The following is an 18,211-nucleotide window of genomic DNA, read 5'->3' on the forward strand; positions in this document are numbered from 1 at the left end:
GCTTCAAAACAGTTCTCTGAGCTTCATTGGTCTTCTGATAGATTCACAATGAAACAAGTTTAATCAAATGCCAGGTTTCATTGATCGTGCTGTGCAAAAGTCTTGTACATGAGTAACATAGAAATTGAAAAAAAGCATTTAGAAACTTGTGAGTCCATCATCTCATAATTTTTGAACTATTTGACAGACTAATTCCATTGATCATTTGATAATCTGATTTTCCAGGCACTGCTCAATTACCTACTGAATTTGTTTAATATCAAAATATTCATGTTGTGTTATCAGTAAAACAGTTTTGTATGGATAACAGTTATCTGTGAGAGAGAAATACCTCTGAGAAGAATTCCTAGACAATATAGCTGGAGGTTTAGGTGCTCATTGAGACTGAGGCACTTCTTACCTGTTCCTGAGTATTGGTTGACTTGGGAGATGCCTTGGGCTGCAACCTTGGGTCTGTTTTTGTGCTGCTTAGTGAAAAGCAGAGGGGGAGGATTGGAGGTTTTGCTGTTTCTTCTTTTTTTCCATTACTACCTTCCTTCAGGGAACTTTTGGATATGTACTGCATTAATCATTAGCTGTTAGTGACAGTCTCACTGCTTTCCAAGGGTTTGTGAAGAACAGCTTGTTCTTGTTGGCTTTGTCAGGAGTACACTGCTGGATTAAGTTGGTCTTTTAAGTAGAATCCTTTCATATCAGTTGATATAGTGACCCAGCTCAAACTCTAGTTTTTGTGAAAATGCCCTGGTTAATTTTGAACAAATAGCATAGAGAGTAACAAAAATTGTCAGGCTCCAACTGTGCTGCCTGTTGTAGTTTTTTTCTTACATATTTAGGTGGTATTACAGACACAACTGCACATGTGAAACTGCTAAACTTTATTCACTCTCTAATCTAGAGAATTATACAATGCCTCTCTTGTGCTTCATGAGGCAGCTTTTGAATAGGATATTTCAGGTCTCCCCTCTCTTTGGAACCACCAGGTAAATGAACAAGGAAATACAGATTGCAGATTTTGCAGCACAGTAAGAATATTAGCTGTTTATTTAGGCATTGTTGTATTCATCAAATGAGTGATTCATTATCTAAATGGGATTGAGATACAGGTGACTCTTATCTATTGTCATCTGCAATAAAGGAAAGCTGCTGAAAAATTTCCCCCTCTGTAACTAGTAACAATAGTTACACATTTTAATGCACATTTATGGCTTACAGTTTCTCTAGCTACACTGGAGGAGTAAAAGAGCAGAAGTGCTGTGCTGAGCCTTGTGCTCCCTAACGAGGAGGGGCATGTTTGCCAATGACACCAGTGTGACATGGGAATGTGTGCTTGCAGCCTGGAAAGCCAACTGCATCCCAGTGCTTGCAGCCTGGAAAGCCAACTGCATCCCAGCCAACTGCATCCCAGTGCTTGCAGCCTGGAAAGCCAACTGCATCCCAGCCAACTGCATCCCAGGCTGCATCTGGAGCACTGTGGGCAGGAGGTGCACATGTGGGAGAGAGTCCAGAGGAAGGTTGGAAAGATGCTCAGAGTGCTGGAGTGCCTCTCCCATGAAGGCAGACTGAGGGAGAGGGAGACTCTGGAGACCTGAGGCACCTTCCAGTACCTGAAGGGGCTCCAAGAGAGCTGGAGAGGGATTTTTTACTTATATTATGTTCAGAGCATATGAATGGCTTTAAATTGACAGAGGGGAGGGTTAGGTTAGATCCCAGGAAGAAATTAGTCCCTGTGAGGTTGCTGAGGCACTGGCACAGGCTGCCCAGGGAGTCTGTGGCTGCATCATTGTCAGAAGTGTTCAAGACCAGGTTGTGCAGGACTTGGAGCAACCTGGTCTAATGGAAGGCATCCCTCCCATGGAGGGAGGTTGGAATGAGGTGGGCTTCAGGGTCCTTCCCAACCCAAACCATCCTATGATTCTAGAACCAACCTTAAGGTTAGCGTTTTTACAATCTACAAGAGGCATTTTTTGTTTAAAGGTCTTTTTTAAGTATTACTTTATCATGTTCCTGCTAATGACCTTTCAGACTCAATATGGTGAAAATAATACTGTGTTTCTCAGTTGAAAATGACTTTGCTTCCGAAGAAAGGAAGAAAACAAATTTCTCTGGCCTGTGTACCTGGTAGTACAGTTAATAAATATGTTTCTAAATGCCTTGTTTGGTATTCAAAGAGAGATCTTCCTGTAAAGCTCTCTTCACTGCTGTAATATAAATATATTAAAAAAAAAGTAGAAGGGTCTGTCTCTGCAACACAATGTACAGAAAGCTCCATCTTACTGAAGAGAATTGTCAAGCCCTCTAGAGAGCCTCAAGCAAGAAAGCCCAAGTCAAAAAAATATATTAGACATGTCTGCATGACAAAAATCAATAAAATACAATCTCTTGTGGTTTAATATGAAAATAAACACAAAGAAGAAGTGGCTTTCAGGAAAAATATTGAGCTGCAGGTATAGAATTGAAGATGTCAAAAGAAGACTGAAAGCAGAGGATGTTGTCCAGTTTACTGTAGGACATATTTCAGAACCAAAGCCAGGAATAATAGTGTTGGAGGGTAAGCTGTCTGGCCATGTCTGAAAACCAAAATTCAGTGTGATGTGAGTGAGAGTGAGATGAAAAGCACTCTTCTCATGGGTGCCAAACTTTGGGACATACTGTTACAACATTTGATTAATACATGGTTATCTATAATTGGTCAAAATGCTGTGAATAATAAAAGGAATTAAAGGTAGGTTTTTGGCTAATTTCTTCTCTATTGAATTTATTATTTTCTGTCATACCTAACTGTAGGTACTACTGGGTATTAATGATGCTTTGATATTTGTGTTGTGCACTGCTGTCCAGCAGTGCAGGTACTCTGAAGCTTTTTTTTTATACTCTATATTTTCCAGGGAATTAAAAAAAAATTTAAAACCATTTCTGAACACTGTATATCCTAGTCTTCTTATATCCTCTATGGAAAAAATTGAAACAAAGCTTTAGCAGTATTTTAAATCCTTAAATTACTCATTTTATGTTCAACTCTAACTCCAAATTTATTTTTAAATCAGGGAATAAATAAGGAGACCTTTACTTTTAAGTTCAGTTTTTTGATAGTAACAATTATGTAAAGTAATTGCAAATTAATGTATTGCAGGGATTTATTTAAATGGTAGAGTAGCATAATTTCCATTCTGATTGTACCTGAGGCTCATATGTGCTGTAACTCATTGTAAAGTTGCTGTAAAAAACAATGAAAAAATAATGTGGTTTTTTAACTTTCCCCTGTTTTCCTGGGTTGCTAAAACTTGTGTAGGTGGAGCAGCATGGCTGTTAGATTCAGTGAACTAGCGTTTGTTGGGAAAAAACATTGTTCTAGAAAGCATCTGACAGATGGGAATTATGAAATTACTGACATAATAATCTCTGCCCAAATTCTTGCAATGGTAAAACACATCCCTGTTTTCTCCCCTGCCCTAAGTAAGAATGTTGGTTCAGTATCACGTTGGCTTTTTCATGAGTGTGTCTTTGAGATTTCCCTGTCTGTGTGGGTCTTGCTTATGAAGCATTTAGCTTTAAGTGCTTGATCAAGAAATTTTATTATACTTGGAAACAAATATATATTCTTACCCACCATCCTGACTGTCAAGAGCAGTACTAAATGTGGCATTCCTCATGAAGCTGATAGTAACAGTGGTCTTTTACTTTGTACCCAGAGTTGCTTTTCTGTCCTGCACATTCAAAATCCTTTGCCAAGCAAGCTCCTGAAAATAGATCTGTTAAGTTTATTACATTTATTTGGTTACCTGTCATTTTAAGCTTTACCTAGTGGCAACAGCAATAATGGAAGGAAAGTTTGTATGAGGCTTACAGCAAGTTTTTAAGTCTATGATAAAGCTGCTTGTTCTAAAGTGTCTGTATGACTAGACACAAGTGAAAATGAGTGTATAATGTCTGACTATCACACACTTTTGCTGTTGGGGGGACTGAGTCATTCCTTTTAAGCTTCCCATTTGTGTGCCTGCACTGCCTTTTCTCTGGTTTTATCACTTTAAATGATGCAGAAGGTTATCTAACTTCTCCTTGTAATCAGTCCAGTTTGTTGTGAGGGTTAGCACTTTATGTCTGCTAACAAATCACACTTGAAGGCATACTGCCTGTTTGTTTGCAGGTGTATTTCTCTGTGACAGCTGTTCTTTAAGACCCTGAGATCTGCCATTAATTTTGACTAGTCAGAAAGGCATCCATCTAGTCAGCAGTACAAATCATTACTGCTTGTTGATGAGTTTTCATTATTAACATTTCTCAAAGGCAAGGGTGACTGAAATTTATGGCATCAGTCAGCCACATGAGATGGGGATGTGTCATAAATGCTGCCAGATGTCACTGAGATGAGTTCATGTACAACAAGCAAATCTTCTTAGGGAGAGCTGTGAAAACTGCTGTGGTGAATCCCCTTCTCTGAGCCTGTTTCTGTTGCATAAATCTAATGGTATTGTGATTTCTCAGTGTGGAGTCCAAGTGGCCCAATAGGCACTGGAGCATCAGCAGAGCTGGGGCAAGGTTGTGTGCAGCCATGGTGAAGGCAGGGAGTGATGCGTGGCCCACCTTGTGTTATTGCAGCCACAGCCTTGACCTTGCTGGAAATCCCAGCAGGAAGATAATAAATCAAATCCCAAATAGTTTTTGAAAGAAAAATAAACCCTACAGAGATCTCCAGAAAATAACTTTATAGCCTTTTAGAGAAGTGGGGTTTGAGTCACACCTTTATAAAGATTGATTAATGTGTTGAACTTGGAAGAAACAACCTCGCAAAACCAGCAAATTTTACTGTTTCTTTAAAGAACTAACCAAGACCTGAAACTACATGAAGAAAGATTAATGTTTAGTTGGTAAAATCATGACCTAAGAGCATAGGAGGTATTAACTTGTCCATTTAATCTCTAGGTTGGCACATACCTTTGTCTTAGCTGATGGTCTGCCATGCCATGCTGGTGTTTCTCCCCCAGAGACTTCTGTCTTGGGGCAAGGGATAGATGAACAAGGGAGCAAAATCAAGGTTGCAAAAACACAGTATGTTAGGAATTTTTCATGCTTATTTTCCAAACATATCTACAACTCAAATTTAATTGATTTTATTTGGTTTTGACTGGTTTAGCTGTAAGGAAGTTATATCCTTTGGTTGATGTATGCTGCTTTTGCACTATCTTACTCTGTCTTTTTACAGCCTGTGTATGAAACTTAAAATATTTTCTTTGCCATTTGGGCCAATTTTTGTCTGTCTCTCCTTCACTGGTAATCCTAAGAGCTATACAGGTATTGGTTTCTATTTAGAAAGATGCCCTGGTTATATTAGCTTCTGATTTTTATAAAATATTAAAATCCCCAATCTGCAAAATTTTATAGAAATATGCAAGGTTTGCATGAGCTTTGTTACATCCTATTGCTCATTTTCATAGATATTCTGTATGTAAATGTTATTGTACTGCTTATAAAGGACCAAACAAAAAAGTAATTTGTCAAATATTATATAGACTCTTGTTTATGGCTCTAATTTGGTATGCTGTTATTCTGAGTACTCTAGAATTGCTTTAAGAAAAATACTCCTGTAGTGCAAAGTAATCACTTTGGCTTCAGTTAATTTGATTATTCTTGGTAGCAGGAGGCAAACTAAATGGAGTTAAAATTACATTGATAAACCACAGCCTCCACATCTCACCATAGCTCCCAAACTGCAGATTCAGTCTAGGTCATTTTGCTGGTTTAAAGAAGGAACATGGATATGAGAGCTCTCAAACCCTTTTGATAATTTCAGATGATTGTTTGATGGACAGGTAGGCATGATTCAAAATGAGAAATCTTTGGTGTCTAATCCTATTTGTTCATTGTGCATCATCATATGGAGGTTTCAGGGTGGTTCAGAGGAGAATGTATCTTTCTATTGTCCCTCTGAAGTGAGACAGAGTTGAAATGTTCTTTGGAGAACCAATTATGCCTGTCTGGGGGAGGTAACTGGCAAAAGATCTTGAAAGTTCAAAGAGAATTATGCAGAACTAAAGAGAGCAGAGCTGTGAGACCTTGTGGGTCCTGAGAAGATGCTCATTTATTGGTGAATACCAGTTTATTGGGGGTTAATCACAGCATCTTGACTTGCAACAGAACTGCATGTATTTATGGGAGGAGATGTAAGTGCTTGTGCTTCTTGGTACTGAGAGATAGATGTAGATACAGCTATAGCTATAAATATGCACAGTGTTCCAGTGAGATAAGTAGGAAAAAAGCAAGGAATTGTAACTTGTGTAAGTAAAGTGGAGAAGTTGCCAAATTGCCTGCTTGCCAGGTTAACCCTAGGAAGGTCTCCAGTGCACTCTGACCTCAATGGGATGTGAGCTGGAGGGATAAAACAGGGATAAAAACAGACTTGGCTCACTGGGCTGCTGGCATTAGGGCTGAGCTAAAAAAGCAACATGCAAACCAGGAGTTGCCCCTGCCAGCCAGAAATGGAAGGGTGGTTAACCAGTTCTGTGGTTAGGTAGACCTTTGCCATGGAGCAAAAAGGATGGAGAGCAGAAAAAAAGAATGTTCTCATGTATGGGGGGCAAAGCAGCTTCTTTGAAGAGAAAAAGCTGTGCTGTGAAGGGGCTAGAAACCAAATTGAGGCATAAATTGTGTAGAGAAAATACCAGGGGGCAAAACCCACCAAAAATACCCAAAACTGTAGTACGTTGTTGCAGTCTCTTGCATTTGTCAGAAGGGAAGTATTTGCCAACAAATTAATTTCAGATTTTTCAGAGTAGACTTACCCAAGCAAAGAGGGAGATGGTTATTCCCTTGTGTGTGTTTGAGTGAGATCCAGGCTCTGGTGTTGTAGCAGCAAGGAGAGAAAACAGCAGGGAGCTGGGACACAGCAGGGATGGGCCTGAAGCAGCTCCTCAGCTCTCAGAAACACTTCAAAGACATTGGGAGCAGGGTTTGCTCCCCCCAAAGACAGTGAGGGACTGACTCTTGGGGTGGTACTGAGGGCCCCTCTGCAGAGACCCTTTGTGTAGGAGGAAGGTTGCTTTTCCTGTACCTATTTCCTGGTCATTTGAGCTTTCCTCAGTTTAGGAGGTTAATTACCCTTGTTATTATAGTAAATGGTGACTTTTGTTGCTGCTGTTCAGCCTTCTCTAGGGAGTTCACTCCTTTAGAAGAGTGATATGGGTACTCTTCAGATCCTTGGATATGCTGTCACTTGAGAATATCAAATCCCTCTCCCCTTCTGGCAGATACTAAGGGAGGATTGCAAATGGCTCAGTGGAGTAAGGAAAAGAATTAGGTAGGTCATGCAGGAATGGAGGGAAGCATGGTGTTGGAATAGAGGCAAGCTGGGAAGTGGGGGAAGAACATGTTGGGAGAGATGGAAAAAGTAAAGAGAAAGTATTAGAAATGGAAGAGGAAAAGGAGGTGACAAGCTGACTGTCCAGAAAATATTCCCTGGTTATTTGCTCTCCCTGATGAATTGTTAATGGAAAATAATATCTTTAATCCTTCTCTCCTGTGAGGGCATGACTTACCTGCAGCATACATGTTGGGAGAGCACTGAAGGGTTTACCCAATGGAGGACTATGTTACTATTTTGTTTAAAGGAGAATAAGTTTAGAGGTTTCTTCCCTCAACTTAAAAGTTTGAGCTATATCAGCTGAAAATGACTTAGTTGTTTTTATATGTTATTTTATTGTTTTCATTTTAAGTGGATAGTATAGCAAATAATTTCTCTTTGATCTCCATTGGAATGTTTTCAGAATTTATAAAGCAGCCTTTAATCTGTCCAGTAAGTGTTAACTTTTTACCTTTGCCTACTGCTTTCTTATGAAATTGTGTAGAAAAGGTAATTTATTTCAGACAAAATATATAAAAAAATATAGAAATTAGGCTTGTGGTGGTTTGGTTTTGTTTTGTTTTTTTTTTTCACCTTGACAAATCCTTAAATACTTGGTGCAAGTTCCTAGTTAAAAATACAGCTTCTGTGTAGTTTCTTTAGACTCTGGGAGTCTTAGTACATATTGAGATATTGAGGCTTAAGTTACTTTGTTTAAACTTCAAAAACTAAAAGTAGGAGTTTTTTCTTTCATTGCTTCCTGCAAAATCAAGTCAGGTGCAGCCACAGTGGCTGCAAAACCGTGCCAGGTTCTTCTCTTTGATTTTTCTCATCTGTGACAGAGATTTCTGGTACAAAGGATCAAAAGTCTGACCTACTCTTTGAAAAATGAGAAAATTCAGAGTTGTAAAAGTAACATGAGAACTAAAGATGACTGAGTTTTTAAATAGTTAGCATTTCCTTAATTTTCTTTTTTCCCCCTTTCCCTCTATTTAAATGTATCAAAACATTGAAGTAAAAAGAGAATTTGAGATGAAAAGTTAAAGATGATTCAGACCCCATCAATGTCTGCCCTGTTTTTCTTCTTAAAAAAGTATTGTACCTTATTGTAGGCACTAAAACATAGACTGTACCAGCCAAAAATAATGAGATGTTTCAATCCTGTAGATTTTTGCTTGATGTCAGAAAATGGAATTTTTTTAATGTTTAGGGAGCATAACACTTGGAACAACTTCATGTTTCAGAAGTGACAAGCCTACATGGCTGTATTATGTGGTATTTTGCTTTGGTCCCCTATGTTTTGAAATATCATCTGCAAAGTATTGTACAAGAGTTTTCATTAACATGTTCTGTTCTGCTGTACCATAAAACCCCTGAACTGAATTAAATCCAGCAGGTCCCCAAGCACACATACTGTCAGTGAAGAGTCTCCAACAGATTATAATAGAAATTAAAGGACACCCTTCAAATGCTGATGACTATTTTTTCATAAAGGTTCTGAAATGAGAGTGCACCCCATCCCAGGCAGAGCATTTCATGGTATTGGAGCCTTCATTTTCACTGTCTTGGTTTCCAAAAGGCCAGTCTCCAAATTCACATCTCTCCCTGGGGCTCAGGAGTTGAACACTATGAAGTCTGGTTTCACTTTAAAAGGGTTTGCTTCCAAATAGGTGTTGTTAGGTATGTGCTGTTCCCAGAATCTTAAGGTCAGAGTTGAATGTAAGATAGAATAGGTGACAAAAAAAGGGTCACTTGCTGTTCTGCCACCTGCTTTTACCAGCATGAAATGCCTGCCAAAAACCAGTCTCCTGACTGGAATGTGGGAGAAAAAGAGGAATCCACTTAGCTTGTTAAAGTTTGCTACAATAACATGTACTGGTACAAACCACCTTCTGCTTGAGGACTGAACCTAATGCTGTCTAAATTTGATTGTACTAACTCACAAATACTCCATTGTGGCAGGTGAGTATTGTTTTTTACAGATAATATTGCTGAGACAGATAAATAACATGTCTCTAAGTAATGCTAGACCTAGAAATAAAACATGGCCTTTATTTATTGTAAAGAAATTAGGGAGTAAATTGCAAATTACTGTTTGCCTCTCTCTACAACTGCTACTGCCTAGCAACAGTTGCCAGGTAGGATAAACATCATTAACTGTAAAAAGTTTAATGTGTAAAAGACATTAGGAGTGCTGATACGCAGTCTTGAGGTCTCTGTGTACTATTTTAAAATATATGATCTGGCTTTGCCTTTTGGGTCTAAGCATAGTCCCAGCCTTGCCCATGGTACAAGTATGCATGTGTGTGCACTCCTATGGATATAATGAAATGTGGATTGCAGGGATGCAGTGATTAATTTTAGTAGGGAGATGCTTCTGCTGTCAGAATAAAAATTAGAAATCTTGCACGCTATATACAGAAGCTTCTCAGGAAATCATTCAAGCCCTCTCTTCCTATCAGGCTGGGGAATATGCCTCTTAATTTCCCCTGACAGAAAATACATCACCTCATCAGCAGCCCTAGAAAATGACAAAACATCCCTGCCAAAAAAGACTGTCTGCCAAATGCTTCCATTGCCACTGCAGGGAGGGAGGAGTGTGTCAGAAATTCCATGGAAGGAGAATGATTTCCCTTACTGCCTGTCCAGTTCCACTGTTACTCTTTGCATTGTCTCAAAATGTTCATCTTGTCATCAAGGTGAGACCCTTGAAGAATTCATTTGGGCCAGAGGGTACACAAACATTTAATTCTGAAAGAATAATTTATACTCCTGAATCTGGATAGTGTGAAATTCCCTTAAGAGTGCTTGAGCCCAGGCAAACATCTTGATGCAAAATCCATACCTGCAAGACCTCTTACATATTTCAGTGCCAGAACAAATGCTGCTCAGTCACATACTGTACTGTGTGCATTAACCTGTAACAGTGATTATTTCCAATGAACTTACTGTACAGTTTAGTAAAGGTGCTGTAGCAGCACTAATAGCAAAATCTGAAATATTTATTGAAATATTTGCTGCTGCACTTTGGCTTAAATGAATAAGGAATTGTAAATAAACCTCAAAATTCTATTGAACCTTGCTTTGCTGAATCTCACACAATTATGTTCAGAGTCTGTATATCAAATAGTACTTTAGGACAGAGGATTTTTATAGAGAGTTATTGCAACATTTATCATTACTTCAGTGTATTTGTGTTGCTGAGCTGCTTCTAGTTCATCTCTTTAGGAACCAAAATTATGATGGGATAAGGATGTTTTATTGTCACTCTGTATATCTGTGGGGCTCTTGCACCAATATATTTTTCCCTGCATTAAAGTAATAAGTCAGAGTGTCAAAGATCAGTGGGGTGTGTGTGTATATACATATATGTATGTGTATATATGTCTATATATATATTTATGTATATATATATTTATATATATACATAATAAGCACACTATCTCTGGTAAATATACTAATAGTGTTTTTTTATGAAAAATATAGCACAATGGACTGGCTTCCTATTGCACTGAATTTTCAGTCATATAGAGACCTGCACAATTCACCTCGCTGCGAGGATGTGTCCATTTCTTATGTTGCAAAGATAATTTTCAAGCTGCAAAGTAGGTGGGAACTAGTGCTGTCATGTTTGCATTAAGTGTTTGGATAGCCTGAAACTCAAGTCTGCAGAGTTGTGAATGTCTCTTTCTCATTTTGGTGGGCATTAGACTGTGGACATGTAGTGGAGTAGAACCCATTGAAATAACTGAGTTTTTAAAGTGAAGATTAAATTTGTGACTGGAGCGTTTTCTGTCATGTAGATGGGTGGGCATTTGTTGTGTGATGGAAATGGTCTTTGTGCTTTATTTGTGAGATAGCCATCTGCTAATCATTTTGCTAAAAGAGGAGCCAGGAGACCACTGGGAAAGTGTGGGACACAGAAATGTTCTAGCAGGCCTGAGGTTTGTGTCACTGGCCCCATAGAGATGCCATCTGCAGTAATTGATTAGTCCTTTATAACATACCTCTGCAGGATAAAAAATCCTTCCAAGTGACATACATTTATAAATATAGTGTGTATATTCTATACACACATTGGCATATTACAAACATATTAACTTTATAAATGTACATCAAGAATAGTTTGGCACATTGACATTCTGGTGGCTTTTATTACATACAAAGTATGCAGATTCCCACTTCTTGACCAGCAATAAACTCATGATTTTCATATAGGTACATGTTATGACTTTGAACATTGCAGAGCAAAGTTTACTGGCTGAGACCTTTGTCTTGCATGTTAAATTCATGACTCTAGTAATGGACTTTGGTTTGGTTTCAGAGATATGTGCATGGTAGTGATTTGGGAGTTAAGAAGTGTTAAAGCAATGTGAGTAGCTATTTCTGTTTGAAATTGTTCAACAAAACACATTGGGTTTTTAAAATACAACTGGTTTTTTCCTAAGATACACCCAGAAAGCTTAGGAAAACAGCTTGCTCATCCCAAAGTTATGTAGAATTAGTCCCCAAATTCCTGTTCAGATGGAACTTAATTTAGATAAGGAAATCTTTCCTGATTTAAGACCTTGCTTTGACTCCACAGAGTACATCTGAGGATGCTGTAGTGGTAGGTTCATTGTGCAAATTGGTTTTTAATAGACACTGCTTTAAAATTCTATAATGAAACTATTTATTCGCAAATAAGTATAAAAAACAATCTCCTTATGGCCAGGAGGAGATTGTGGTGGTAGTTGTTTTACCTTGCTTGTTCCTGGTTTTGTCATGATGCAGTACTATTTGGTAAAATGCAATTTCTGCAGATGTGGGATTTTGAAGTCCTTGAAAATATTAGCACTTAGAATAATTTACAGGTGAAGAAGAGAATAATGCAGTGAAAATAAGTCCCCAGGACATTATAATACAAAACTGTTTGGTTGTGTACTGTTTGTCCTGCCAGCATGAAGAAGCAGGCACACTGAGAAGAATATGGTTGGAGAAATTTGAGGAATATAATTGGGACATACTGGCAAGATTGATGGAGAGCAGACATCTCTTCAATGTCCTCTGGTGCCCCGCATCACTTTTATCATTTTAAGATGTCTAGACATTTCTTTAAAATTGTCGAAGTTGGAGTTGAACCAGAGAGTGGGAATAAATCATTTGTATTGCAGAATTCCTCGGTATTTTAAAGATGCTCACATTCAATGTTAATAATGGAGCTCCTTATTTAAATCAGTATATGTCTGCTCCCTGTAACCAGCTGTAAATTCTCTGCAGTCCTGTATGTGCTGATAGCCTAGAAAATGATGCATCTTTTTTACTGGTTCAATATCATCAAACAGCCTGGGAATTAATGCAGGAGGCAATTTTACAGAGGGATTTACCTGCAAAACAACTCCAGCAATTCCAGTGGGAGGTTGCATTATTCTATCTCATGATGTGAGTGCTGGGGAAAAAAATGGGCTTGATTTATCTTCAAGTGCAAACACAATTTATGGGGAGAGGACCTGCTTTCTCCTGCATTGTTCCCAGTGGCTTAGCAGACCAAGTTCAGTGGTACTTGCTACCAGCTCTTGAGCCTTTTGTGTGTTTTCCAGACATAGCTGGCTTTGATTAGTTCAAGCATTTTATTTATTGGTATACAAAAAGGGGCGGCACTTTCCTCCCTCCTTCTCTCTCTCTCTTTCTCTCTCTCCCTGCCCCCCCTTCCCCCATAGGATGGAAAAAGAAATGAGGAGATAGCTTTGAACACCTCTCTAGAAGAACTAAAAGTAGAGATCTGAATTGTTGTTTTTAGCAGTTGTGCCATTGCTTTTTTTTCTTATTTTCAGTGTGATCAAGCAGGATTTTGCCTGCATGTGTGAATTCTCTTCAGAAGTTGAAGCTGTCAGCTCCCAGCGTGGACACATGTTTGAATGGCATTGAGCTGCAGCTGAGTTACAAGAAGTGTTAGTTCAGGGCAAAACAGCAGCTTCAGGTCAGGTGTTGCCTGTAGCCCAGCAATGCATCTCCCAGAACATGACTTCAGTGATATTTCTTAGATCAAATAATCTTACATTTATGATAGAATATAACCAAACAAATTGAATTACCATAATGTACTACCAAATTACACTACCATGTTGGAGACCACAGATTTTAAGAGACTAAATGCAGTTTTTTAAGATACACTTTCCAGCAGAAATTGTTCTTACTTCCTAAATGATACTATCACATCACATTTGGATTGCAAATTTTTAATATTTCTTTGGGTAAACAGTGGGGGTCCAATTCCTAAATTTTCTTTCAGTCACTCTCTGATGACAAAATGCATCTTTATCTTAGCAGTAGTACAGAGCAGATCACAATAACCTCAGTAGTAATGTAGAATGTGATATTTACTAATAGCGTATAGTGTGGCTCATGAATATTTGGCAATTTCTTATTCTTCCTAGTTGCTTTCTAAACAGAATTTTCTCATTTGAGCTTATCACTTCTGATGCTGATTCATCCTTTAATGTCTTCCAGGTTGCCACTTTAGAATTCCCTCCAAAGAAGCTCTTTGGGAACAAGGATGAGCGAGTGATTGCAGAACGACGGTGTCACTTAGAGGTAATACCAATTTTTTACAGGCTTCTGCTGTGTGTTTGGGAGGAGTACTCCCTGCTGGACCAACAGAAGCCATTCCCACATGATCAACATTAAATAGCTTGTTTGTAAGCACCAAGTTACTTGCTGCCTCGTTTAACACAGGAGATGGCAGCAGTACATTGCAAAGTGAGGAAACATCTCTTAAGAAATAAATTATTCCTAATCTAGAAAAAATAAAATGGAAAATTTTAGAGATGTTCATAGGAGATATGAACAGATTTATTTAAGGGGGAAAGGTGGTGGGTGAGGTAAGTGTTCTCTGTAGACAGCTGGTGTCTGTGCAAGACAAGATTAAAAAAAATTACTGCTATTTTAATGCAGTAAATGCAGTCTGTTAGTTGGAGATTTACCATTTTATCATAGTATATCCAAATATCTCATGACAGAACTAAAGCTATATTTAGGCATCTAAATACAGTTTTATTCTGTAACCCAGCTTTGTGAACGTATTATTTTTCTTTCAATTAATTAAAAAATTTTAATTTTATTGTGGACAAGTTATTGAATTTGAGGGTTTGAGTTGTTTTGGTAGTTCTACAGTGCTGTGTGGATAGCATGATTTTGAACACATTAGGTCTTTTTATTTCTATGTTAATGCATGTTTTACTGCAGCCCAGGGGAAGGAGGTGGGGTTTTGGGGAAGAAGAGGCATGATCAAAGACTGAGCTGTACAGCCTGCAACTATATTGCAGAAACATGGGGATTACTTGAGCATGCAAGTCATTAAGAATTATATTCTTTGTAGAGCTAAAATAGCATTAGGTAGAGCTTTAGAGAAATTAATTAATATAAAAGTAGATTGCTTACAACTGGAATTTTTTCTTAGGTGGTTTGAATTTTTTCTACGGACTTCACCTTTTCTTTGAAAACATCCTCCCCCTGACTTCTGATGTCAGGCTGTCTTACATGAAGCACAAAATGAATATTTTTTTTTTTCACATCCTCAATAGATACCATAAAGGCATGCCCATATTCCAGTCTAGTACTCAATTTGCATATTTTGTACCAGTAAAAAATTAATCTCTTAATCTTTCTGACCTTTCATTGATTTACTAACAGATTTTATTGTAATGATTTTAATGTTAAAATATATATGTTTTAATGTTAAAATATATATGTTTTAATGTTAAAATATATGCTGTGTATAGCAATGCTTTGATCATGGCCATGTAGTACTTACAGCTTTACTCTTGTGTTTGTGGGGTTTCCCAGATGGAGGAAGGAATGATGCATCTGACTCCATGTTCTTGGAAGGCTAATTTATTATTTTAAGATACTATATTATATTAAAGAATACTATACTATATTAAAGAATAGAGAAAGGATACTTACAGAATGCTAAAAGATAATAATGAAAACTTGTGACTCTTTCTAGAGTCCCAGCACAGCTTGGCCCTGATTGGCCAAAGAGTGAAAACAACTCACAGCAGAATCCAATGAAACAATCACCTGTGGGTAAACAATCTCCAAACACATTACAAAGCAGCAAAACACAAGAGAAGCAAATGAGATAATATTGTTTTCCTTTTTCTCAGAGGCTTCTCAGCTTCCCAGGAGAAGAATCCTGGGCAAGAGGATTTTTCCAGAAAATATGACTCTGACAATTTACAGCCAGGTTTTAATTTAAAATTATATTGTATCTATTTTAACTAAGTTAGGTTGTTAAAACTTTATTACCTATATATTTTGCAAGCATAAGAATATATGGCAACTGTTCACATGAATATGTTTTGCTGTGTGGCCATTCCACTAAGTAGTCACGGTGGTGAGGAACTGAAGATCCCCTGTGGCTAAGGGCAAACCAGATAAAGAGGATGGGGAGCCAAGCAAATGTTACTATCCTTGCCATGAGGAATTGAATGCAACAGGCTGATCAAAACCTCCTGATGTCTAGATCTCTAATCACAGTGTTTTCTTTTCACTACGTATTTTGCAGTGGTTTGCTTCGGCTTTGCCCATAGCTGGAGAGCTCACACAGCTGCAGCCTCCTTGGGAAGAGTGAGAGAAACCAGCTAAGCAGTGATGGTTTCCAAAGCCATGTAATGCTTTGAAGGCTCAAAGAATCTCTTGAGCTGTGCTGTGAAAGTTGCAGTTATGCCACAGTAGTGGCAGATGGCCCAGGCACCAGTTCTGTTTCAGATACTGACTGTCCATGCCTTGTGGCCTTCAGTCTGGTGTGAGCCTTGGGTGTACATCAGGGTGTAACTGGGGAGTGGTAAATTAAACTGGAGGGATTGTCTCTGTGAGGGACTTGGATCCTTGGCTTTTGGGAATTTGGGCAGGTGGAAGGTGAGAGTGTTACACCTTGGTATCAAATAGAATCGTGGCATGTATTCAGTTGACTTTCGCACCTGATCCTGTTCCTTGATTTGCTGAAAACCCTTTGCAATCTGTTTCCAGCTTCACAGCTGATGTGTTGGTACAGCTGTAGGAGGGTATAAAAGCTTGTTTGGTTGTTCCACTTGCTTAGTCAAGAGCTAATAGATAATTCAGCATTTTTAGAAAAAGCAAAGTACAGCTAGCAGACCAATTTTATTGAGCTAATTTTATTGACTAAAAATAAATGACAGCCTGAAATACCAGTCCAGTAAGTGTTCTGAACAAATATTCTTTGATGTAAGATTATTAGCAGAGCAGTCATCCTAGTGATGGTGATAAAGAAATTGCTCTGCTCTTCTTTACACATTTTTTACATTAGGTATTCATGCATCTTAAATAGGCTGGAACTCCATATCATTTTTTCTGAACTTCTTTCATTGAAATAGCTTTGGGTAGTTCAGTGCTTCCCACAGGTCATCTCTTAGCAACTGCAGTTCCTTGTGCCTAATTAGATTTCTCCCTTTGCAAGACAGCTTAGGAAGAATTTAGTTTTTCCTACATATCATCTCTAGGATTCTTGCCACAATAGAAGTACTGAGAAGAGCAGTGGGTTTTTGGTACCTTTCTAGACAACTAGAATCAGGGGGACTGGCTGCTGTGGAGTTTGTTTTGTTTGAAGATTGAGATGTAGTGCTACCATATTTCAGCCTGGGTTTAGAAGTGGGCATATTTAATCATAATGGAGGTGAAATCACTTGGAGTAAAAGAATCCAGAGAGCCCTAAATTATTGTGATTTTTAAGTAAGCTCAAGGTTTGTGTATGACATTAAGTTCTTTTATTTATCCTAGCTGGTACAAATGCTAACTAACTGAAAGCTTCACATTGTCTTGTTTGTAGGAAAGCACATTACATGAAGTATTTTTGTGTGAGATGAACCTGAGAACTCAACTTTGATCTCCAGCATGATATGTAGTTGCACTGTAAACACTTTTGCTTTGGTGTTTGTTGGCATAATATCAAGTCTTTTGAACTGTTTTTGACATTACCATAGAGCTTTGGAAAATAATGTGCATGTTTTTACATATACATCTTAAGAGAAAACATCTAAATTGTATTTAAAATTATCTACCCAAAACACCCTATTGTAATCTATTAATTTAGCTCTTCATCAGGGACCTGTTGCAGGGCAAAACTCTAAATTTATTGTTTTGCAGTTTAAAGACTGTAATTTCACTTCAGAACCAACCTTGCTTGATTAAATCTGCCTTAAGTGACGCAGGCAAGAATTCTTCTGAGTAAAGTTAATGAACAGAAGTTATTGTGTATCTATCCTTTCTTGCAAATAGAAATCAGTAGGTAAGAGTATAGGATCCTTTTTTTAAAGTGAATTCAGATGATGTATAGTCTTTTTTTCATATTTTTTTAAGGAAAAGCTTTGTAAACGAACTACTTGCCACAAGAGTCAGTGAATGTATCTATTCCTGTTTTAACTGCAAAGTATCTTTAATTCTTTGGTGAGTTGCTAGGTCTGTGGATGACACTAAAAAGAAATTTTCCTGAAATCCCAGCTTCTATGGATACTGTGTTTCTGTATCATACCATTCCCCTGACTTTTCTTTTTTTCTTCTTCTCTTAAACTCATGCTTTGCTGTAGTAATGAAGAATATTTTTAGGCCTGTTTTCCCATTGTGCAGCCAGAGAAACTGGGGAGGAGTCTAAGCTGACATAGCAGATTGAGCTGCGTTTCTTGAATCTTTGGTCACAAGCCTTGCTTTCATGGACTTTCTTTCTTGCCCTTGCTGTTAGCAGTGTGTTTAGCAAAAAACAACTTTTATGCCAACAAAATCCAAGCAGGTTATTGCTTAAAGGAAAACAAAAACTGACCCAAGCCTCACAGTGTCTCCTTGTCTCTGTTCCCTGTTTCCTCTTCCCTATTCTCAGGGCTG

At 38.1% G+C, this 18,211-nt stretch overlaps 1 protein-coding gene across 1 annotated transcript in view; it reads left to right on the forward strand.

Annotated features, from left to right (window-relative positions):
* The window catches only part of KIF16B (kinesin family member 16B), a 139,339-nt gene that overhangs the window by 109,068 nt on the left and 12,060 nt on the right, over positions 1–18,211 (forward strand). Inside the window, exon 26 of the mRNA XM_066547784.1 lies at positions 13,823–13,906. Within this exon, the coding sequence (XP_066403881.1) occupies positions 13,823–13,906 (84 nt within the window). The remainder of the gene's footprint in view (positions 1–13,822; positions 13,907–18,211) is intronic.

Source organism: Molothrus aeneus, chromosome 3 (assembly GCF_037042795.1).
Source record: "Molothrus aeneus isolate 106 chromosome 3, BPBGC_Maene_1.0, whole genome shotgun sequence".
In the NCBI taxonomy this organism is placed as follows: domain Eukaryota; kingdom Metazoa; phylum Chordata; class Aves; order Passeriformes; family Icteridae; genus Molothrus; species Molothrus aeneus.